Genomic DNA, 23907 nt, shown 5'->3' with positions numbered 1-23907 from the left:
CGTAGTTTCTGAGAAGAAAGCAAATACCTATTTTTTGGGGGGGGGGGGAGCAACCCTCCGTAGACTCCCTTTGTGCCTGATTTTTTAATGCTGTGAACAAACTGTGGTACATCACGGGTGATGAAGGTTGTGGTCAAGTTTCATCGAAATAGTGTGTGTAATTTCAGAGGAAAAATTAAATTCCTATTTGGGGGGTCAGACCTGGATCCACTTTGACCCCGGTAAACCGCCATAGACCCCGATTTCTCAATGCCGTGAACAAACTTTAGTCACAATACAACAAATATAATTTGTGCCAAATTTGTTCGCAATCCCATCAGCAGTTTCGGAGAAGAAGTTTCAAGTTACCCCCCCCCCCTTCCCATGCCTCCTCCCCCCCCCCGCCTTCCCATGCCTCCTCCCCCCAAGCCATCTCCCTCCCACAGATCTCCCGATGTCCCTGTTCTCTGGTGTACTTGTGTGCCTCCCTCTCTCACCATCTTGTCTCCCGCTCTCTTTTTTGTATGTTTTGTATGTCCGTTTGTTGTTTTTTTTGTGATTGATGTTAGCTCTTACACGAGCCTCGATCTTGTATTCAAAAAAAAAAAAAAAAAGGGTTGACGGACTGACGTCCACCATATTTGCTGACGTACTAAATAGATAGATCTGTGGACGCTCCCTTGGTTGAAGGAAAGATTATATATTTAAGCTCGGTTGGTCTTTTCCCTTTTTCCGATGCCGTGATGTGCTGAGAATTATGTTCCGTTTGCATTTCAAACAAACCAAAAAAAATCGTCTGTATTTATATTTTGAATTTAATTTTTATTGGTGTTGCTCAGCCAACGTCCGGATGACGTCAATAACGTTTTACCGCGATTACGTCAGTGTCAACGTTTTTGCCGTGATGACGTCAGTTCCAGGAACATGCTTGGTTTCGCTTTGGGCTTCGTTGGGCATGGTTCAAATGGGGAAGTGAGGTTCGAAGTACGTATGACGGAAGTGAAGGTAGGCCAGATGTTGAGACGAATTTGTGCGTGTGCGGAATGCGGTGGCTCACGAAGCTCACCTGCTCACGAAGACCGGCGGTGAGTCCGGAGCACGTCGTCCATCCCGCTGCCTGATACCGAATCGCAAATGATTCGCAATCGTTCCGAAGACCGTTGCGAGTCCGAGAGTATCCTTTTGTTCGTGCGGGAAAACCCGAGGGCCAGGGCCATTGACGTTGCTAGTTTTCTGCATTTGAAGAAGGCCGTCGTTAACCAACATTTGTACCGTCTGGCGCGAGAAGGACAGGTAGTGTACATCAAAGGTACTCCCCCGATTTGGTCAACCGCCTCTGGCAACATCAAGGTGCCGAGTGGACCACGAAACGGTGATTCGAAGGTGGTTCCTGGCGGTCGTGTGAATAGACCCGGCTCTCTATGGTGCTCTAAGGTCTCCAGGTGCACCTATGAATCTCTGCCGCAGGTTTTCTCCGAAACGCTAACGATTTCAGGTGACGACACCTGCATGGACCGTGCACCCGAAACTGAAGATCCTTCCGACGGCGGACTCTTTAAACCGAAGGTTCTGGGCAAAATGCAGGTAGATGCCATCATGAACGACGATGATGGACCAAACGTCAACAAGAATGGTGTCGACGACCTTCCTCCGCTGCCATCTGACCTTTTGAACACGGAGGTGTACAAGGTGTTGAAAGCCTCGGGAAGCATGGACGCTATGACGTCACATCCGGTTGGGGTTGGTGCAATGGACGTGAGCCACGAGTCCACCTTTTCACAATGCCCACAGAGTACCCATGGCGACTCGTTATCATCGGAATACGAGTCGAGTGCTGCTGATAAGTCTCCAGTGAGCGAATTGATGGAGTTTGCACAAGGAGTTGGGCGACATTGTTCTTTCGTGCTGCTTACCGCTGATGGGCCACCACATAATCCGAGGTAGAAACATCAATTTGCCATTATTTAATACTTGGCAAAAAATTTTTTTCCTACAAGTACTCCGGTTTGTGTGTTTGTTTGTTTGTCCGCTCACTTATACTTGCCTACAGGTCACAATTTTAAACCGATATTTACGAAACAACCAAATGCTAGAGTTGGTGGTCCGACAAAATCCTATTTTTATGTCAAAAGGCCAACATAGGCCAAAGGTCAACCACTTTTCTTCGAATTTCTAACTCTCAATTTTCATCCGATTGACTTGAAATTTGAATAGGATTTACATATCGGTGAACTGAATTCAACCACCAACTATTTTTGAGATCAACATCGGCCAATGTTTTTTTTAATTTTAAATATCATCCATTTGAATATCATCAACATAGGCCAACGTGAATATCGTTTTTTTTTTTTGAATATCATCCATTTGAATATCATCAACATCGGCCAACGTGAATATCGGGGGTTTTTTTTGAATATCATTCATTTGAATATCATCAACATAGGCCAACGTGAATGAATGAATGAATGATCGTTTTTAAGGCCATTTTCCCCGCTAGAGCGGGGGTTAGCCTCGCGGGCCCCATGACAATCATGGTTCTCTGTTTGAGGCAATGTTTTTATGGCCGGATGCCCTTCCTGATGCCAACCCTTAGTCACCTCTTACGATGCGCAGGGATACGGTGTACCTATTCTAAACCGGGGTACACACTGGGATCATTCATCCCAGCAAGCTGGTACTCAATTTGCCGACCTCGGAAGGATGACAGGCTGAGTCAACCCCCCTGGCGTTAATTCAGCCATCGACCGGGATTTGAACCCAGGATCCTAGGATCCCAAGCCGGCACCCTAACCGCTAAGCCAACACCAGGCATTGAATATCGGTTTTTTTTTTGAATATCATCCATTTGAATATCATCAACATAGGCCAACATGAATATCGTTTTTTTTTTTGAATATCATCCATTTGAATATCAACATAGGCGAACGTGAATATCGGGGTTTTAAAAAAAAAATCGTCCATTTGAATATCATCAACATAGGCCAACGTGATTATCGGGTTTTTTTTTGAATATCATCCATTTGAATATCATCAACATAGGCCAACATGAATATCGGGTTTTTTTTTGAATATCATCCATTTGAATATCATCAACATAGGCCAACGTGAATATCGGGGGTTTTTTAAAATATCATCCATTTGAATATCATCAACATAGGCCAACGTGAATATCGGGGGTTTTTAAAAATATCATCCATTTGAATATCATCAACATAGGCCAACGTGATTATCGGGTTTTTTTTTGAATATCATCCATTTGAATATCATCAACATAGGCCAACATGAATATCGGGTTTTTTTTTGAATATCATCCATTTGAATATCATCAACATAGGCCAACGTGAATATCGGGGGTTTTTTAAAATATCATCCATTTGAATATCATCAACATAGGCCAACGTGAATATCGGGGTTTTTTATTTTAAATATCATCCATTTGAATATCAACAACATTGGCCAACGTGAATATCGGTTTTTTTTTGGAATATCATCCATTTGAATATCAACAACATTGGCCAACGTGAATATCGGGGTTTTTTTTTTGGAATGTCATCCATTTGAATATCATCAACATTGGCCAACGTGAATATCGGGGTTTAAAAAAAAAATCATCCATTTGAATATCAACAACATAGGCCAACGTGAATATCGGGGTTTAAAAAAAAAAATCATCCATTTGAATATCAACAACATAGGCCAACGTGAATATCGGGTTTTTTTTGGGGCAATATCATCCATTTGAATATCATCAACATAGGCCAACGTGAATATCGGGTTTTTTTTTTAATATCATCCATTTGAATATCAACATTGGCCAACGTGAATATCGGGTTTTTTTTTTTTGAATATCATCCATTTGAATATCATCAACATTAGCCAACGTGAATATCGTTTTTTTTTTGAATATCATCCATTTGAATATCATCAACATAGGCCAACGTGAATATCGGGTTTTTTTTGGGGGAATATCATCCATTTGAATATCATCAACATAGACCAACGTGAATATCGTGGTTTTTTGGGGGGAATATCATCCATTTGAATATCATCAACATAGGCCAATGTGAATATCGGTTATTTTTTTTTGAATATTATCCATTTGAATATCATCAACATTGGCCAACGTGAATATCGTTTTTTTTTTTGAATATCATCCATTTGAATATCATCAACATAGGCCAACGTGAATATCGGGGTTTTAAAAAAAATATCATCCATTTGAATATCATCAACATAGACCAACGTGAATATCGGGTTTTTTTTTTGAATATCATCAACATAGGCCAACGTGAATATCGGGTTTTTCTAAACACTTTTTCAAATTTCTAAAATCCTCAATTTTCATCCGATTGACTTGAAATTTGAAGACTATTTGCTAATTAATCAGGTCACATAATTCAACCACCAATTATTTGTGAGGTCAAAAGTATGCTCTACTGAGTGCCAACCTACTTTGGTCTCTTTTGCCAGGTGTTGCTCTATGAGTGACTTTTCAATTATTTATATATCATTTTGCAATATTGGTTGAACATCACAAGGAGCACGACGAGCAAATGATTCCTTGGATGTAAGTGTAAGAAAGGAAGGTCGCTGTGCAGAAGGAACGACTGACTTTTCATCCCCGCCTATGGTGCTCCGTCTTGCATCGCTGCTTCCTATAATGCACCAGACGTTTTCTCTGCAATGATTTGGTTGTTTATATAACAAATAGTAATAAATGTGGCAAGGAATCAGGCCTTGACATTTTGCAGTAGAACTTTGCAATTTTTTGTTTGACTTTTAATTTCTGTCATGAACACCATTGCAAAGTACAACTTTTTTATACAACAGTCTCTGCTCATGGAGGAGCTAGGGCACAGGAAACGGACCAGGACGTAACAGAACGACACTTGGCCACGACACATAACAGAACGACACAGGAACAGAGCGCATGCCTCCGCCAGGCTGAATAGTTTACGTTTTGTATCCCACTGATAAGCCGGAACTGCATCCGGACCTGAACCAAAATCTGATCGGCTTGTTCTTGTCATCAAACGAACTCGTCCACCTAGTTTAGTCATAAATCTGTTCACCACCATCTCAGATCGTCCTCAATCCAAGACCATGATCTTTTCTACCATTGCTACCCCAACCTCACCCCTGTTCCTCCTCCTTCCAACCTTCAATTTTTCACTCCTGAGAGTTTCCTTCTGCATTCTCTCCTGCCCCCTGTCCCCCATTCCTACCCACACCCGTTGTTTGTCCAAGTCTGTCTCCATCTTGGCCTTCAACTCTGCTGTTGGTGCCCCCCTCCTCTCGCTGCTGTTGCGTCCTGACGTGTTTGGGCACTAGTATTAGCTCTCCCACGCGCATCAACAGTGGATACATAAAAAAACTCCTCCACAACTTCTTGACATATCGGTTTGACCCAATCTCTCAATGGTGAAGAATCATTAAAAAATATTTTTTATCATATCCGGATCTGGATCTTCACTAAAATGAAATCAATTCGTCCTTGTCATACACCAAACATGTCCACCAAGTTTCTTACGAATCCACCCACAACTTTTTGAGATATCCTGCTCACAGATAGACGGGGGTGAAAACATAACCTCCGTCCACCTCCCATAAAACTTCACAGGTGGATATTTGCATATATTATATAAAATATTGCATACAGTGCCCTGCCAGAATAGAATGAACACGTGTGATTGTAAACGGACTTTATTTTCACAATCTGTGAGGCAAACACTTGGATGATCAAATAGACTGCTGTATGGATTGCTATCTGGTAGCACATCCTTTGTCATTAGCGTCAGGACTCTGTTGTACTCGGGAAAAGGTATATTTAATCTCTTCCAGGTAGAGGGCTTTCTGGATGCATGGCAAATGTTATACGTCCAGAACCACCCATGCCGGGAAGAGATGAATGATGGCAAAGTCACACACTTCTATTTACTCCCATCTCTTGTAACATGCAGTTGAGAAGATGGAGGTTGTGCTCAAAATATTTATTTTAAGGTCGGCCATTAGCCCAGACAAGGGAAATGATTCCCTCCAGTTAGGTCAAAAAAAGGAAAGTGTGCTACGGACATGCGTTTGTAGTGCAATACCTTTCAGTACCTTGTCATTGTGCAGATTTAAGGTGCAGGCTTCCTTGGGAGAGCGAACGTTTATGCCTGCGGAAGCAGGTAGCAAGAAGATTGCAAAGCACCTCGCCGCCAAGTATGCATTGCAGCAGCTCTCGGTGCAGCAGGTATCGCAGGGGGTAAGTGCATCCTAGTCGTGTGAAATGGGGAAAGGTCTCGGGCCACTGACTTAGTTCCCTATCCTTTACTGATGTAAAGCAGGAAACTTTGCAGCTGTACATTTGATTGGCTCTGTTTTCTTTGCTCGTATTAATTATATCAAGGAAAATCTTGCAGCAATTTCATTGATTATATTCTTCTTCCTTTTTACGAATAATACTCTACTTTATCTTTTACAACAATGCGGGTTTCTTTGTACTGCGTGCGCCCTTTGTCTGTATCGTATGCTGTCTTGTGTGTTTGTTTCTTGTTCCTGCCTGTGAAGCAACAGAACCAGGAAGTCACCACTGATGGTTGCTCTTTGAGCCATGGTACCTCGACATGGCCTGGTGCTGATAACGCAGTGTCTGCAATTATGCAGTATGCGCAGACCAAAGGGTTCGCCTGCGATTTCATCCTGATAGACCAAAGTGGACCATCTCATCGTCCCAGGTGCTGATCTTCAGTCCAATATTGCTTGGTTGTGAGTTTCTCTTTAGTAAAACACTAAACATGCTATCCTGTCTGCGTTTCCTTGTTACATCTTTGTTCCTGCAGGTTTCTGATTCAGGCAAAGGTTGGAGGTCTATGGTTTCCCCCTGCCGAAAGCAGCAACAAGAAGCAAGCGAAATTGGCTGCTGCCGAGAATGCTCTCCATATGTTGGAAGGGCAGCAACACTTTGAGGTCCTAAAGGTCAGACCTTGGAAGTGCTGGCGATGGGGTGATTAAAAAATCCTGCCTGATGGTATTTCACCCCAATCGATTAAATAGTTTTATATCAGTCAGTGATCTGTCAAATCCCACAGAGAGCTTTGATGCTAATCCATCATGATTTTCTTTAAAAAAAAACAAAAATTTAGCATGCTTAATAAAAGTAATTGTAAACATCTTCCCAAGGTGTTCACCGGTGTTTGTAGCTGCCACGACGAGGTGGCTTTGATGGCACACAAGCATTTTGATGATCTTGCTGCGCAGCACCCGAGTCTGCTTTCTGGGCGCAAAGTCCTTGCTGCCTTCATCATGGTCAACAAGCTAGACAAACCAGCAAGCGTTGTCAGCTTAGGCACAGGTGGACTTGCTTTGAAACAACTTTTTGGGGGAATTCTGAAAGATGTTTTAGCTATTAAATAATTATTTCTTTTTTGAAGACATTCTGTTAATCCTCCTTTCTTGGAAGAGAAAGTCTTTGTTACCTTCGCAAAAGCGGAAGGTTATGTTTTGATCGCTGTGTATTTATTTGTATGTCTGTGTGTGTGTGTGTGTGTGTGTGTGTATGTTATTCGCATAACTCAAAAAGTATTCAACCGAATTGCATGAAATTTGGTGGGATGATTGGTTATTATACGGGACACATTTGATTAGATTTTGGGAGCAATCGGGTCAAAGGTCAAGGTCAAGGTCACGAAAAGGTCAAAATCGTATTTTTACCAAGTACAGAACAGTAGCTGCGGCGAAGGTATGCGCTCTACCGAGTGCCCGTTCTAGTTTATTTCATGATTTCATTAAATTCGTTTATTCAGGTTGTGCAAGTCAAACATAAAGGGAACCCACAAATGAGGCAAAGGTCAGTTGCGTTTGGGCACGACCAAACCTGTTTTCCGTAAATTTGTGAAATAACGGTACTAATATATTCATATTAATAAGTCATATCTTTGCTTGTGAAAACTCTTAAAAAAAAAAAAAATTATAATTGAATATCTGAGCTTCAGTAAATCTAATTATTATGGTTCCCGGAGGGAGACATTAAGTGTTTAGTCTAGGTGTCTGTGATGTCCCGTTTTTCGGTGGCGGAGTTTATGTTTTCACCCCTGTCTGTTTGACTGTGAACAGGATATCTCAAAAATTTGTGGACAGATTCAGACGAAATTTGGTTGACAGGTTGGGTGTGTGACAAGGACGAAATGATTAGATGTTGGTGAAGATCCAGATCTGGAGAACTGTAATTTTAAAAGTAATTCTTCACTATTGAGAGATAGGTCAAAAACGACGTACAGCAAGATATCTCAAAAAGTTGCAGATAGATTCAGCCGAATTTTGGTGGACATGTTGGGTGTGTGACAAGGTCAAATTGATTAGATTTTGGTGAAAATCCTGGTCCAGATATGAGAATTTTTAAAATTTTATTTGTGATTCTTCACCATTGAGAGGATTGGGCAAACAACGATGGTATTTCAAACGACGATGGTATTTCAAAACGTGGATGAGTTATGACAACACCAGGTGGATGAGTTGGTTATGTGACGAGAACAAACCGATTCGATTTTGGTTCAGGTCTGGATCCAGAACCGGCCTATCAGTGGGATACAAAACGTAAACTGTTCAGCCTGGCGGAGGTATGTGCTCTACCGAGTGCCGTGTCGTCGAAAAATTTTTTTTCCATTATTAAAAAAATATATTAATTTTATTTTTCTATGTTTTGTTATTGTGCTGTATTAATTTTTTTTCTCATTTTTCAATTACGTATTTAATTTTCCCGTTATTTATTTATTTATTTTTTAACTATTGTAATGGTTGCCAGAGAGAAGCAATATATGTTTTTCGTGTTGTCCATGGTGTCCTGCGTTTTGGAAAAACATATTTTGTTTTCATTATAAGGCAGAATTCCAGGTACTACCAATTTGCTCATATTAGGAGTAGGCTATACTGGGAGCCCTCAGCGATCTCAGATAGCAACACACTAGTTTAATGGTTCACTCTCTATTCTTGAATGTAAAAGAAAGTGCGCCATTAACCCTTTGAGTATGGGATTTTTTTTTGGATAATCCCGGGATCCTTAGCAACCTAAAGAAATTTAAAAAAAATTCTCGAACCTCGATAAATTTGATAAAACGGGATTAATTTGGCATTTTGGTACGGGAATGCAACCACGTACTGACGATCTATTGATAGGTATAGTCGATGACGTGTAGTAATGTCATCCGTACACAAAACTTTTTCGCGGGTTGCAGCACTGGACGTCATCCGTACTCAAAGGGTTAAACAGCAAACACAACTTCAGTAAATTTCCCAGGAAGATCCGTGGAGGGAGAAACTTTGTCCACAATTTGTAGTTCGACTGATTTAGTGTCATAGGCGTCTGCCAATGGAGGACAAGACACGGCTGCCTCCACATAAATTTCTGTGAAATTCACAGAAGTTGCACTTCATGGTTAATAGTAATTTTTATCAGATAAGTATTCGAGTTAAGGTTTGGATTATGACAAAATCTTAAAATCAGACTTTAGGACTCCAAAGGTTTTGTCCCATTGTTTATTTCATAATCTTTACACAAAAGAAGCCAAATTTCTCCATCCGCAACACCTTATTCCAAAGAGTTTCTGCTGTCATACAATAATACAAATGGTACCGTTGGAAAGGTAATAATCAATCCATTGACTTGGTTGGAAAGCGAATAATCAATTTACAAGGAAAAAACAATTAGTTCCTTTAATCACATTTACTTCCCTTTTGTAAAAGCTCATCTTTCCAGAATTTAGGACGAACAAGTGGGAATAGGAGCTTAATGTAGAGGTTCCAATGGTTACATTTATTATTCTACAAGAGGAGGAACCCTTCAGAAGGACACGGGTGGAGCACACAAAATTATACATAGGAATAATTCTCGAAGCAATATAAAAATCACAGCACACAAACATCCACAGCCACAACAACAAGCACACCCACAACAACAACAACCAAGTGTAATAAAAAATCATTTTTTGTGCGCTACACTTAATTTTACATCCTCATTGACATTCAGATAGACCTGGAATATGTTTGGTTGTTTGTGAAGTACAACATGCTGTCTTTTGATTAAACCCGTCAGCGAAGCGAAGGGAGGCTTACATTGAGATTATCACATTTTGTTTTGAGCGAAATTCCTAGAGATACAGCGAACGGTACCTGAAATTGACGACATTTACTTGCTTAAGGAAAGGCAATGCAATTCCACCGGTTTCTCGTGACTATTAACGTGTTTTGCTCTGCTTTAAGAGATATACGTCCAAGGCGAAGGATACCTTTCTGGGATTTTTCTCATCTCACTGTTGTCGATTTCTGTCTGCACTGTTGATAGTCTAGTATGCTCATTTCCGCATTTCTCATGCATTTACTTTGTGCTTTGTATCGAGTTCATGTGTGGGCCCAAGCCAGGTATTCACATGTTTCAAGGTCTAAACTGTTAATCTGTCTATGCAGTGCCTATACAACAACAACAACAACATGCATTTTAAGGCCATTTTCCCTGCTAGAGCGGGGGTTAGCCTTGCGGTCCCCATGACAATCTTCTCCATTTTGCCCTATTTTCTGCATCTCTCCTTGTTAACCTAACCCCCTTGCCCGCATTTCTTCTTCCACCATCTTTAGCCAAGTCTTTCTCGGTCTTCCCCGTCCTCTACTTCCTTCTACATTCATTTCCATCACTCTTCTCAACCAGTCACTTTCATCCTTCCTCAACACATGACCAAACCATCTCAACCTGTTCCTCTTCACAGCATCAATCACAGGCTCTATTCCCATCATCTTTCGCAATTCATCATTTGTCGTCCTCTCTCTAAACGATACTCTGCACATCCACCGAACCATTCGCACTTCCACCCTTTCCAGCCTTCGTTGCTGCTCTACGTTCATTACCCATGTCTCGCTCCCATAAATCATAACACCTCTCACACATGCAGCACACACCTTTCCCTTCAGCTTCAACGACACTCCCCTCCTCGTCAGCACGCCACTCAGTTCCCGAAACTTCTTCCATGCGCATCTCACTCCAGCAACCGTTGCCGAGTCTGATCCACCTTCTCCATTCAGCATGTCTCCGAGGTAGCAAAATGTTTTTACGCCTTCCAGCTTCACGCCGTGGAAAGTGCCTATAGAAATTATACATCCCCTTTCATAATAGTCACCTTTTGTTGCATTACAGCCTGGAATTAAAATGCATCAAATGAGACTTTTCCACCTTTATTTACACATCATAACCCACAACTTGCAAGTGAACAACAAATTCTACAAATTTCAGAAAATTATTTTAAAATACAAAACCAGAATATCTTGGTTGGATAAGTGTCCACCCCCCAGAGTTAACTTGGTGGAAGCACCTTTGACAGCAATTACAGCTGTGAGTCTGTTGTGATAGGTCTCCCCCAACTTTACACATGCTGATTGAGCAATATTTGCCCATTCTTCTGTACAAAACTGTTCAAGCTCAGTCAAGTTGCGTGGGGAGCGTTGATGGACAGTAATCTTCAAGTCATGTCACAGATTGTCGATTAGATTTAGTTCACGGCTCCGACTGGAACACTCAAGGACATTTATCTTTTTGTTCCTTAGCCACTCCAATGTAGCCTTGGTTGTGTGCTGTGGGTCGTTGTCATGCTGAAACATAAACTTCTGTCCTAATTTCAGCTTTCTTGCAGAGGGCAGCAGGTTTTCCTCTAGGATTTTCTGGATTTTGCTCCATCCATTTTCTATTCTATCCTGACAATTTCCCCAATCCTGCTGATGAGAAATATCTCCATAACATGATGCTGCCACCACCATGCTTCACTGTCGGGACAGTGTTCTTTGGGTGGTGATGTGCTGTGTTGGGGTTGCGCCCAACGTAGCATTTTGCATTTAGGCCAAAAAGTTCCATCTTGGTTTCATTAAACCACAAAACCATTTGCCACATGGCTTCACAATCTCCGGAGTGTTTTTTTTTGTTTTTTATAGCTCAAACAGGACTCAAGGTGGGGTTTTTTTTTTTGGAGTAATGGCTTCCTTTTTGCCACCCTACCATAAAGGCCAGACTTGTGGAGTGCTTGGGATATTGTTGACACATCCACACAGTGAGCAGTTGTTGTTGGGGTTCGGGTTAGGGTTTTTCAAAGTTGCCAGTGGCCTCTATGGTCAGACTCCTCCTTGCTTGCTCATGCAGTTTGGAGGGACTGCCTGATCTAGGCAAGGTCTTGGTGGTACATAAACCTTCCACTTCTTAATTGTCTTGTCTCGACTGTGCTCCAAGAGATATTCGAGGCCTTTGAAATATTTTAATATTCATGCTCTGATCTGTACCTTCCCACAACTTTATCCTGGAGGTCTTTTGTAAGCTCCTTGTTGGTGCTCATGGTTGAGTCTTTGTTGTGAAATGCACTACCCCGCAGAGGAAACCTGCAGAACAGCTGATTTTATTCTGAAATCATCACAATCACTAAAATTTAACACAGGTGGAGGCCAGTTAACTTGGTCTGTTATTTTGAAGGTGATTGAGTACACCTGAGCTAATTTACAATTGCTAGTATAAGGGGGTGGACACATCTATTAATAAGTGGGGTGGATATTCTAGTTTTGTATTGTTGGATAATTTTCCGAAATTTGTTTTTTACTTGGAAGTTGTGGGTAACGATGTGTAAATAAAGGTGGAAAAAGTCTTATTTAATGCAATTTTATTCCAAGCTATAAGACAACAAAAGGTGAAAATTTTGAAAGGAGGTGTAGATTTTCTATAGGCATTGCATCTTTATTCTTTTTTTTTATCCTTCTCTTTCTTTGCTCTAATTTCTCGTCTTGTATCTTGCTACCTTTATTCACTCTCACCTACAGTCACGTGAAAAAGTAAGTACACCCCATGTAAAGTTTTGACTTTTTCAACATATTCCAACATACAGCTATTTGATCTTCATTTCAACAATATTGACAGATAAAGGTGATATAATATAACAAATATCATGAAACATTTACATTTTGTAGTCCATTGTAGAATTTAAATAAACATAAATGCAAATTTCACATGTGGAAAAAGTAAGCACACCCCTACATTTATCACTACTTCAAATACCTAAAATTAGAATCAGGTGCACCAGCTCAGGTGCAAATGATTAGAACATCGTTGGAGAGGATCTTGGAGGAACCTGTCTTATTTAAACCTCGGACATTTAGCTTGGTTTGCTCTTTGTTGTTGAAGTGTGCGGCGTCACCATGCCTAGATCAAAAGAGCTCTCTGAGGCCTTCAGAAAGAAGGTTATAGATGCCTACGAGTCTGGGGAGGGATTAAAAAAGATCTCCAAACAATTTGAAATCAATCATTCGACTGTCCGGAAGATCATCTACAAGTGGAGAAGATTCCAAACAACTGCCAACTTGTTCAGGTCAGGCCGCCCCAGCAAGTTCAGCCCGAGAACAGACCGCAAGATGCTGAAAGAAGTCTCTAAGAACCCCAGAATGTCATCACGGGACCTACAGGTAGCTCTTGCCACTGTTGATGTCAAAGTGCACGAGTCTACCATTAGAAAGAGGCTGCACAAATTTGATCTACATGGGAGGTGTGCCAGGACGAAACCGTTGCTGTCCAGAAAGAACATCAGGGCAAGACTAAAGTTTGCCAATGAACACCGAGGCAAAGACCAGCACTTCTGGAACAATGTGCTCTGCACAGATGAGTCAAAGGTAGAGCTATTTGGCCACAGCACCAGAAGACATGTTTGGTGAAAACCAAAGACAGCATTTGACCACAAGAACCTGATACCAACTGTAAAGCATGGTGGTGGAAATATTATGGTTTGGGGCAGCTTTGCTGCATCAGGGCCTGGGCAGCTCACCATTATAGAATCCACGATGAATTCTTCATTGTACCAGAGGGTGCTTGAGCATAATGTGAGGCCATCTGTCGGAAAGTTGAAGCTCAACCGAAGGTGGACCTTGCAACATGACAATGACCCTAAACATACCAGTCAATCCACCAAGGAATGGCTGAAAAGAAAGAAATGGAGGATTCTGGAATGGCCAAGTCAAAGCCCGGATCGAAATCCCATTGAGATGTTGTGGGGGGATTTGAAACGAGCTGTGCATGCAAGAAACCCCTCAAACATCACACAGCTGAAAGAATTCTGCATGGAGGAGTGGGCAAAAATTTCTCCCAGTCGATGTCAGAGACTGGTAGACAGTTATAAGAATCACCTACCTGAGGTTGTTTCTGACAAAAAAAACACCTTTTAGAGGCCATTTTTCCCCGCAAGCAGGGGTTGGCCTTTTTCGGGAACCATGGTTGTTGTTGTTTTTTGGTCCCCTTTTTGAAGCAATGTTTTACGGCCGGATGCCCTTCCTGACGCCAACCCTTTTTGTCGCCTTTTACGACAAACAGGGAATTACCAGTGAACTGGTTCTCAACTGGAACTGTGACAAAGGGGGCAATACCACCTATCAGAGCCAAGGGTGTACTTACTTTTTCCACATGTGAAATTTGCTTTCATGTTTATTTAAATTATATAATGGACTACAAAATGTCAATGTTTCATGATATTTGTTATATTATATCACCTTTATCTGTCAATATTATTGAAATGAAGATCAAATAGCTGTATGTTGAAATATGTTGAAAAAGTCAAAACGTTACATGGGGTGTACTTACTTTTTCACGTGACTGTACCTGTTCACCTACGCTATAAAATGAACAACAAAAAAGAACGTCATTCCGACTTTCTTCCATGCACCTGCCATTCTCTCTCACTCTCACTCTCACTCTCATGGACCATGGTTCAAAACGAAATTAACAGGAAAAGAGCAGATAGGAGGGGAGGAAACACAGTAATTTGCAAAATGCTTCATTCGCTCTCGCTGGCAACACTCTACTTTGAAAGTGTTCTCTCTCCCTCTTTCCTTCTCTCCCTCTCTCTCTCCACTTTTCCCTTGCCCTAACCTCGATTCAATCGTTTGTTCCATCCAAGTTACCTCTATCCTCCCAGGCCTGCTTGCAAGCCTGTACTGTAAGTATCTTCATGCTCTTACAGTGCTGCTTTCCATCACACGATCAAATGATTTCCACCCTGCCTCCGGTATCTGCCTGTATATTGCCAAACTAAGGATTGAGGAGGGGGGGGGGGGGGGGGGGGAACCACAGCTTACAGCAATTGCAGGTTCATGGCTGCTAACCACTCTATCCCGGCATCTCTCACGTCTTTTTCTCCCTCGTGCATCTTCACACCACACACCCATGCTCCATCATCCCCCAAAACTCTCTTTCCTCCACCTTCCTTAACAGTGTGAAGCTACTTCTGTCACTCCACCCTCTATCCTTCGTCAAGGTTATGGTGGTTCCTTGATAAGTCTGTCTTTGTTGTATCCACAACAAAGACAAAGTTGCATTGTTTGTTGTTGTATCTGGTGGTCCCTCTATCCTACCTCACCTAAAACGGCTGCATAGCTCGACATAATATAGAATGTCTCACCTCTTTGTGTCCAACCCATGCCCCTGTGAAAAGAGACAGTTCTTGCCACCCTTGACTTTGTTCTAAAACATGGACAATCCATGTTCTAAAATCCTGCCCTGCTCCTCTTGCTTCTCCAAGGTCTGCTCTCTTCAGCCTGTCTTCATTTTACGCTTATTCCCATCTGCTTAGAAAACAGACAATTGACCCATCCACTCCCCCCACCCCTTCCACAAAAAGGTGCAAAAACAGATCTTCTCAACGACACCGGGAGTGGGGGTGGTTTGTAATCTCGTCCGCCTGTGTCCGTCCGTCACGATATCTCCTAAACGGTTCTACAAACATTTACCAAACTTGGTCATTGTGGAGGTTGAGGAGGTTGCCCAAGAGAGGTTATGTGGGTGGAAAGAGGCTGTGAGAGCAGTATAATGTTTGGCCCTGCCCTGTAGGTCCCTGGGCTATGGTCAAAAGGTCAAATACCAAAAAATGAAATTACGGGCATAATTTTAAACATTTTCTAATACCAGGGGGTGGGGATTTAGAGTCACGGGTCAAAACAGAAAACTTTTAAAAACTCAAAATTTGATATTGGGTCATTCCTGGTGGAACCTTTTGCTATCTTTCAACTTTGTTTTAGGTGGGAAGCATAGGGATTTGTGATGGCACGTCATCGACTTCACTCCAGTTTGTTTTGTAATAGCGCAAATGACAGAATGTGCACAGGACTCAAACTTTCCTCTCTCATGATGTGTTTTTAGAAAAACAGTGTTTACCTTACCATGTCTACTTAGTCTTGTCCACAATACTGTACCTTTTTATTCTTACTTGTGTCAGTGATTAGTAAGTCAAATTCAACCACAAACTCACACAGCATATCCTCTGTTTCCTCACTTGTACCGAATTGACATCCCTGTTTGCATTAAGTCAGTGTTTTAGTAGTTTAAAAGCATGTTTCCTATTTTTGAACTGCTGTATCTTATTCGTTCATTGCGTTCTCATTCTCGTGTTCACACACTTGTATGCAGGAAATAGGTGTGTGAAAGGTGACGAGTTAAGTCTGAATGGACAAACAATCAATGACTGCCATGCAGAGGTCATCGCCAAGCGTGGCCTGCAAAGGTCAGGCTATATACAGCATCATATCGGCAAATAACAGTAGGTTCTGCACATGGAGACTGCAGCCCACTTATGTCCCGACACACGTGCTACATACATGCAGGATGATTGGGTGGGGTGGCAGTCAGTTGAGGAAAGTAAAATTCAGAAAAAGCACAATGTGAGGGGTGGGAGGGCAGCAGAGAGACAAGGGAATGGAAGAGAGTTGGGAGGGGGTGAAGGAACCGTAATTGATTTCTGTAACATGTTTGTTTTAGGAGAGGGTAGGGGTCAAAGCATCCACCATTATGCATGCGTAATAAATAGATAGACTCTCATGTTAAATTAATTGTTTAAAATGACTATGTTCTTGTTGAAGATGGTTACAATCTTGACTTCATTTTTTTTTTTTCTTCATCGAAACAGGTTCTTATACAAATGCCTCTTGAATTATAAGCCGTCAGATGAGAAAGAGAGCATTTTCACCATGAAAGATGACAAGTTATGTGTGAAACCAGAGATCTCATTCCAGCTATACATCAGGTCAGCCTTTGTCTCTCAGGAAATTGTTTCTTTGTCATAACGAGTACACTCGTTCCCTATGGGAGCGGCAGGAAGGGTCATTCCTCTCTGGGGTATATAGATTCCAGTAGATCTAGGGTCGGGCCTCAAGAACATCGAGGGTGTGGTTACTTTCCAAAGTTTCTTGTGGAGCGCTCACCAAGTGGTTTAAGCATTGGAGCAAGCGATCCATTCAACACCATTGATAAGGAACAGCAGGCTTGGCAAGCACACTAGCTGCTTGGTAACTTGGTTGCTTGGCAAGCAAGCACACACTAGCTGCTTTGTAACTGAACACACCTTGGGTTTCCTCCCTTTTAGTTTCGTGTTAAACAGAATTAGCAACTGTTTCAAAAGATAATCATACGAGTTTTTGGTTTATAATATTTTTACTTCTGGTGGGGTGTGCTCCTACCAAAAACGGCACGACAAGCTGTTTATACACGTTAACACGCTGTTTGTTCAAAGAAGACAAAAACCTCTTGCGGAGGTGGGATATTATTAGTATTAATATTGTTTTGTAATAACATTTATATAATGCTGTTATATTTAGTGTTGTTACGTTTGTTATTAGAAGCGGCCTTGGAAAAGCGCCACGATAAAGCTTTCTTAACACGGATACACACCTCAACACGCAACCCCATTTGTGGGGAAAACCCCCTTGGGATGGGTGGGGGAAGTTAAATTACTACTACCTCCATCGTGCGACCCTTTATCTCCCTGTAAAGTTTGGTTGAGATTGGATAAGTAACGATCCAATGTACAGTCACGTGAAAAAGTCAGTACACCCCATGTAAAGTTTTGACTTTTTCAACATATTTCAACATACAGCTATTTGATCTTCATTTCAACAATATTGATAGACAAAGGTGATATAATATAACAAATATCATGAAACATTTACATTTTATAGTCCATTGTATAATTTAAATAAACATTAATGCAAATTTCGCATGTGGAAAAAGTAAGTACACCCATGGCTCTAATAGGTGGGTATTGCCCCCTTTGGCAGAAACAACCTCAAGTAGGCGTTTCTTATAACTGTCTACCAGTCTCTGACATCGAATGGGAGAAATTTTTGCCCACTACTACATGCAGAATTCTTTCAGCTGTGCGATGTTTGAGGGGTTTCTTGCATGCACAGCTCGTTTCAAATCCCCCCACAACATCTCGATGGGATTTAGATCCGGGCTTTGACTTGGCCATTCCAGAACACTCCATTTCTTTCTTTTCAGCCATTCCTTGGTGGATTTACTGGTATGTTTAGGGTCATTGTCATGTTGCAAGGTCCACCTTTGTTTGAGCTTCAACTTCTCCGACAGATGGCCTCACATTATCCTCAAGCACCCTCTGGTACAATGAAGAATTCATAGTGGATTATATGACGGTGAGCTGCCCAGGCCCTGATGCAGCAAAGCTGCACCAAACCATAATATTTCCACCACCATGCTTTGCAGTTGGTATCAGGGTCTTGTGGTCAAATGCTGTCTTTGGTTTTCGCCAAACATGTCTTCTGTTAATGTGGCCAAATAGCTCTACCTTTGACTCATCTGTCCAGAGCACATTGTTCCAGAAGTGCTGGTCTTTGCCTAGATGTTCATTGGCAAACTTTAGTCTTGCCCTGATGTTATTTCTGGAGAGCAAAGGTTTCCTCCTGGCGCACCTCCCATGTAGATCAAATTTGTGCAGCCTCCTTCTACTGGTCGACTCGTGCACTTTGACATCAAGTGGCAAAGCTACCTGTAGGTCCCGTGATGACATTCTGCGGTTCTTAGACACTTCTTTCAGCATCTTGCGGTCTGCTCTCGGCAGAAACGTACTTTTCTGTACTTACTTTTACTTACTTACTGTACTTAATTTTTCACGTGACTGTATATGACGATGGCGACTGAAATAACATATTGTTGCGTGATTCCCCTCGGTGAAGACCAGAAAATCACGGATAGCAATCGAGCGTTAATGGAGGCGTTCAATTCAATAGCGGATTTTATATCTCCACGTGGGAGGAAGAAAGAAGAAGAAGACGCCGAAGCTTACCTGTCGTGATCCCGCCGGGCAGTCTTCAAACCTGTGGAAATTAACTCAAACCGAGGCGGATTTAAGATGTACAAGAAATAAACAGGTTTATTTAACGGAATGCCGGTAACAAGAAACGCGATGGTAAATAAATGTCCTAAATTGGGATCCCTCACACCAGACTTAAACTCAGACACGGGGATAAAATAACGTGGAATGAAAATAACTGTGTGAGCCTTGCACTTAGTTCAACCTCGCTCGGGGTCTCGTCAGAATTCGTCGACTCATCCAGTGCGTTGGCGGGAACTGCCCGGTTGTTGGCGGGAACCGCCCGTTCCCCCGCTGCTAGGCCTCCCCTCCGTATGCCTCAGCGGGAAGCCGCGCGTCAACGTGTCGTCCACTCGGAGAACCGCAGTTCCCGTTGCCTCTCCTGGTTTCCCGGTGGCGTCCTCGACATGGTCGGTCCAAACACGAGAGCGCGAGGGAGAAGGACAAAGGAACAAGAGAGAGGAAGGCGAAAAGCGAAGGCAATAGATGAGGGCAAGAAGAAGAGAGAGAAAATGTCGGTCCTTCAGCTCTTTAAACATCGGCTCGTGACATCACTTGCCTCTCTCCACCAATCCCTGCAGACCAACTGCACTTGGCCCAGTTCTCCACCAATGGCCGCCTCGCTTCTCCCTCATGCCATCGGTCAGTGGTGTTACGGATTCGTCACTTCCGTTGTGGTGGTTTTCATCCACTTGAAACATTTCTGGTTCCATGTATTATTATTATTATTGTTGTTTGAGGGAAATAGCAATTATTATTGTCAAAAGGTAAAAGGTTCATGTTTTAAAATGAAACAGGAACCGGACGGCGACGAAGAGGAAGAGGGAGAAAAGAAGGCAGAGCGAGGGAGTCGGACAAGAAGGAGCCGAGCTATTTGCGGTCTTGAGCGAACTTTGGCGAACAACAGTCACTAGCGAACTTTCGGGTTTCCCAGGAAAGGGATTCCTGCGACAGAGTGGTTATTGCTGTGACAGATTAACCTGCGTGTCAGGTTTTGCGATTGATTCAGGAGAGAATCATCGTCGTGCCGTTGCGCCACGAGACCGGGCTGTCGGCCATTTTGAATATACGTAGGACTTGCGCTTCGCTCACGGTTTCGTCTCGTTTCGACCATTTTCACCGCCTTCAGACGTCGATCTGGGGGGGGGGGGGGGGGGGGGGTGTGTGTGTATGTGTGTGTGTGTGTGTGTGTGTGTGTGATAGTGATAGTGATAGTGATAGTGATGTGGCGTGGCTTTTGAGTGGAAAGTCTGCATGTCACCGACTGGGAGCTGTGGGACGTCCATACCCGAGGGGGTGATCTCTCAGTCGCCTTGAGGGCGCCTTTGTGCAGCTGTGGCTGTGTGACTGTACTTGCCACCCGAACGAGATTCTGGTGTCGATCGCTGGAGCGGATCGACTCTGGCTTGAAGCCGGGGAATAAGAGACATTGGGGATGTTCTTGTTTCACTCACTTGGAGCACAGTGAGTTCTATATTACAAAACTGATGGTACCATCATAGGACATATTGATTGTACTATTGAATACTATTATTGTTGTACTGTTATTCTTGTGTGATCTTAATACAATATTTGTTTGTGAGTAGCAATTGGGGTGGCTTCTCCATTGATCTTTGACATACAGAATAACACATTTTTCTGCCGTGACACCTCTCTGGGCTCGGAGGTACTCCGTGACCAGGGGGTCAGGGAGGAGCACGTAACAGAAAGGGGGGGCTCGTCCGGGATTGAGATATTGGGGGCTCGTCCAAAATTGGGCCAAATTGAAATTGGGGGCTCGTCTTTGGTGATTAAATTCCCTAACACTCGTACAGGATAGAATTCCCTAACATTTGTCCGGGATTGAATTCCCTAACATTCCCAAAATTCCCAAATTTGGAATTTTTTTCTAACATTCCCAAATTTTTCAAAAAAATTGGAAAATTTTTGTGTGAAGGTTAACAGGTGTTAAATGATAGTCACCATGGTGTTTGACGCAGAACAGTTTGCGGCGTCCCCTAATGAGGCACAGTTCCAAGCGTTAAAAAAATCGGAACTCTTGATATTGGCCAGACATTTTAACTTGGAGGTCCGAGTTAATATGAAGAAAGCAGAGATGCAGACATTGGTGGTAGAATCTCTGGTGGGACAAGGAACATGGACAGAGGTAGCCTTGGATTGGTTACCCGAGGAAAAATAAAATGTGGAGCTCCGGAAAATGGAGATGCAACTGCAGAGCCAGGAAAGGTTAAAAGCAGAGGAAAGGAGAGCTGCAAGAGAACTCGAGGAGAGAAGAGCAGAGGAAAGGAGAGCTGAAGAAGAAAGAAGAGCAAAGGAAAGAGCAGAGGAAAGGAAAGCCAAAAGGGAGTTAAAGGAATGTGACATGGAGTATCAGAAGGAAGTTAAACTCAAGGAGCTGGAATTAATGGGAGAACGGGGAGAAGTAGCATCCATGCCGGCTGGTTCGACAACTAGTCAGAACACCTGGGATGTTGGTAGGCATGTGAGGCTGGTTCCACCCTTCAATGAAAAGGAGGTAGCCAAGTTTTTTTTACACTTTGAGAAAGTGGCACAGATGCTAAAATGGCCTGTGGGGTCCTGGACTATGTCAGTGCAAAGTGTTCTGGTGGGTAAAACTCAAGATATATTTTCGGCTTTACCGATTGACAAATGTACAGATTATGAGGAAGTGAAGAAAGCCATTCTCAAAGCCTATGAATTGGTCCTTGAAGCTTACCGGCAAAAATTCCGGAATGCCAGGAAGAGGGAGAGTGAGACCCATGTGGAGTTTGCCAGAATGAAGGAAACCATGTTTGATCGGTGGTGTGATTCGAAGGGGATTGGGAAAGACTTCAACCTGTTGCGACAATTGATATTGGTGGAGGAATTCAAACAGTGTGTCCACGAGGACATTAAAGTACATCTGGAGGAAAATAAGGTACCAGAGTTGTATGAGGCAGCAACCGTGGCAGATGACTATGCCTTGACACACAGGATGGGGTTCCACAAACCTAACTTCCCGCCTAGAGTTTGCCAGGGGAGTTATGGTACATCCGGTGCGGAGAACGAATATTCATGGGGGTGGCCTAGAGGTGACTATGAGGACAAATCTGATACCGCGACTTTTAGGGATCAGAAGACTACAGTTCCAAGACAGACTTATCTTCCGGGGGGCTCGAGGCAGACCACGAGTTTTTCCTCCGGGCCTACTTGAGCTTTTTGCAAGAAACCTGGACATTTGATGTCCCAATGTTATGCCCTCGAAAGGAAAAATCAGGAGCGGAGTCAGACTAGTACAACTCCGAATGCATTGGCAAATGCGAGAAATCGTCCTTGGAGGACAGTGCCTTGTGAAGGTTCCCATGCCAAAGTTACGGCATCACAGAACGACCTTGTTCAAGAGGGTTACAAACCTTTTATTACAGAGGGGTTTGTGTCACTGGATGGAGACTTGACTAACCACAGACCTGTTAGGGTATTGAGGGACACAGGAGCACATCAATCTTTGATGCTTGGGGGCATTTTGCCATTGTCAGAGAAGACAGCAACTGGTGTTGGTGTTCTTTTACAGGGGGTTGGTGGCTATGTTAAAGCTCCACTTCATGTCATCCATTTAAAGTCGGATTTGGTGTCAGGACTGGTCACCGCAGGTTTACAAGCCACTCTTCCTGTAGAGGGAATATCTTTTGTTATCGGGAATGATTTGGTCGGTGGGCAGGTTTCTGGTAACCCGATGTTTGTTGAAAAGCCTAGTATGGAAAATAACACTGCACAGTTAGAGCAGGAGAATCCGGGTATCTTTCCATCCTGTACCGCGTCTCGTGCTATGGGTAGGAAGTGCTCTGAAGAGAAGAGGAAGGTACTGACGTCACGCTTTGCACAGACACTTTTTGTCAAGTACCCTGAAACTAAGTGTCAGCACACACAAGCCAGGGATGGAGGCAATGTCGGCAAGCTCTTTGTAGGGGGATTGAACTTCAACACAAGGGAAGATGTTCTGGACTCTGTCTTCGGCAAATATGGACCACTCTTGGAAGTGCGGCTGATAAAAGACAGGGAGACGCAAAAGTCGAGACGGTTTGGCTTTGTCACGTTTGAAAACACAAATGACGCAAAAGATGCAGAAAAGGATTTGAATGGCAAGGATTTGGATGGTCGGACCATAACAGTAGAGAAGGCAGGCCATGGGCGTCGAAGGGGCTACAGAGGAAGAAAACGTGGATGTAGTTTCAGGGGTGGCGATGGCTCCCGGGGTGGGAGTAGTAGGTTTGGTGGTGGCCGCAGTCGAGATTACTATGGAGGTTCCCAGAGTTACGGCAGCTCCCGAAGGGATGATTATCGTTGTAGTGGCCGAGAAGGAGACCGCTATTCACGTGACTACAGCGACAAGCGCTCCAACCGTGATTATTATGAAAGTTAGGAAGGGTTTGAAGCACTGAATGCTGCGGAGCAGCCGAGCCAAGATTCCTACACGGATTAACCTTGAACTCCACGTTCCTAAAGGCATCCATGTAGTGAATACTTCCAGGCCTCACCACCCAATCACCATGAAACCTGGTTCTCAGCTCGGCCTCCCTAAAAAAGTGCAATAGATTTGCTTGACTTTGGATTTTTGATCACAACCCCTTAACTTTCATTCCAAAAAAAAAATGAAAAATAAAAATCAGAGGTTGATGAGATGGAGTTTGGCTTTGCAGGAGTTCAACTTGGAAATTGAGCATGTAAAGGGCAGGGACAATGTCGTTGCTGATGCTTTGTCCAGAGTGAACTAACTTTGGAAATCTCTGTAGGTTGTTTGAAGTTTTGT

The 23907-nt window shown here is 42.9% G+C and overlaps 1 protein-coding gene across 2 annotated transcripts in view; it reads left to right on the top strand.

Annotated features, from left to right (window-relative positions):
- The first annotated feature begins 819 nt into the window (after window positions 1–819).
- The window catches only part of LOC137418277 (double-stranded RNA-specific adenosine deaminase), a 51738-nt gene continuing 28650 nt past the window's right edge, over window positions 820–23907 (top strand). The window contains exons 1-7 of one of the 2 annotated variants that reach the window (XM_068104291.2): window positions 820–1919; window positions 6097–6226; window positions 6538–6698; window positions 6804–6939; window positions 7144–7315; window positions 16427–16520; window positions 16923–17039. In XM_068104291.2, coding sequence (XP_067960392.2) covers window positions 1114–1919; window positions 6097–6226; window positions 6538–6698; window positions 6804–6939; window positions 7144–7315; window positions 16427–16520; window positions 16923–17039 — 1616 coding nt within the window. In that variant the 5' untranslated portion in view covers window positions 820–1113. Of the gene's footprint in view, window positions 1920–6096; window positions 6227–6531; window positions 6699–6803; window positions 6940–7143; window positions 7316–16426; window positions 16521–16922; window positions 17040–23907 lie in introns of both variants that reach the window. The other variant, XM_068104289.2, reaches the window with a different exon arrangement.

The sequence above is a fragment of the Myxine glutinosa genome, chromosome 7 (assembly GCF_964187855.1).
Source record: "Myxine glutinosa chromosome 7, kmMyxGlut1.1, whole genome shotgun sequence".
Lineage (NCBI taxonomy): Eukaryota > Metazoa > Chordata > Myxini > Myxiniformes > Myxinidae > Myxine > Myxine glutinosa.
Note: the sequence above shows the minus strand (reverse complement) of the source record. Positions and strands in the feature narration are given on the sequence as shown.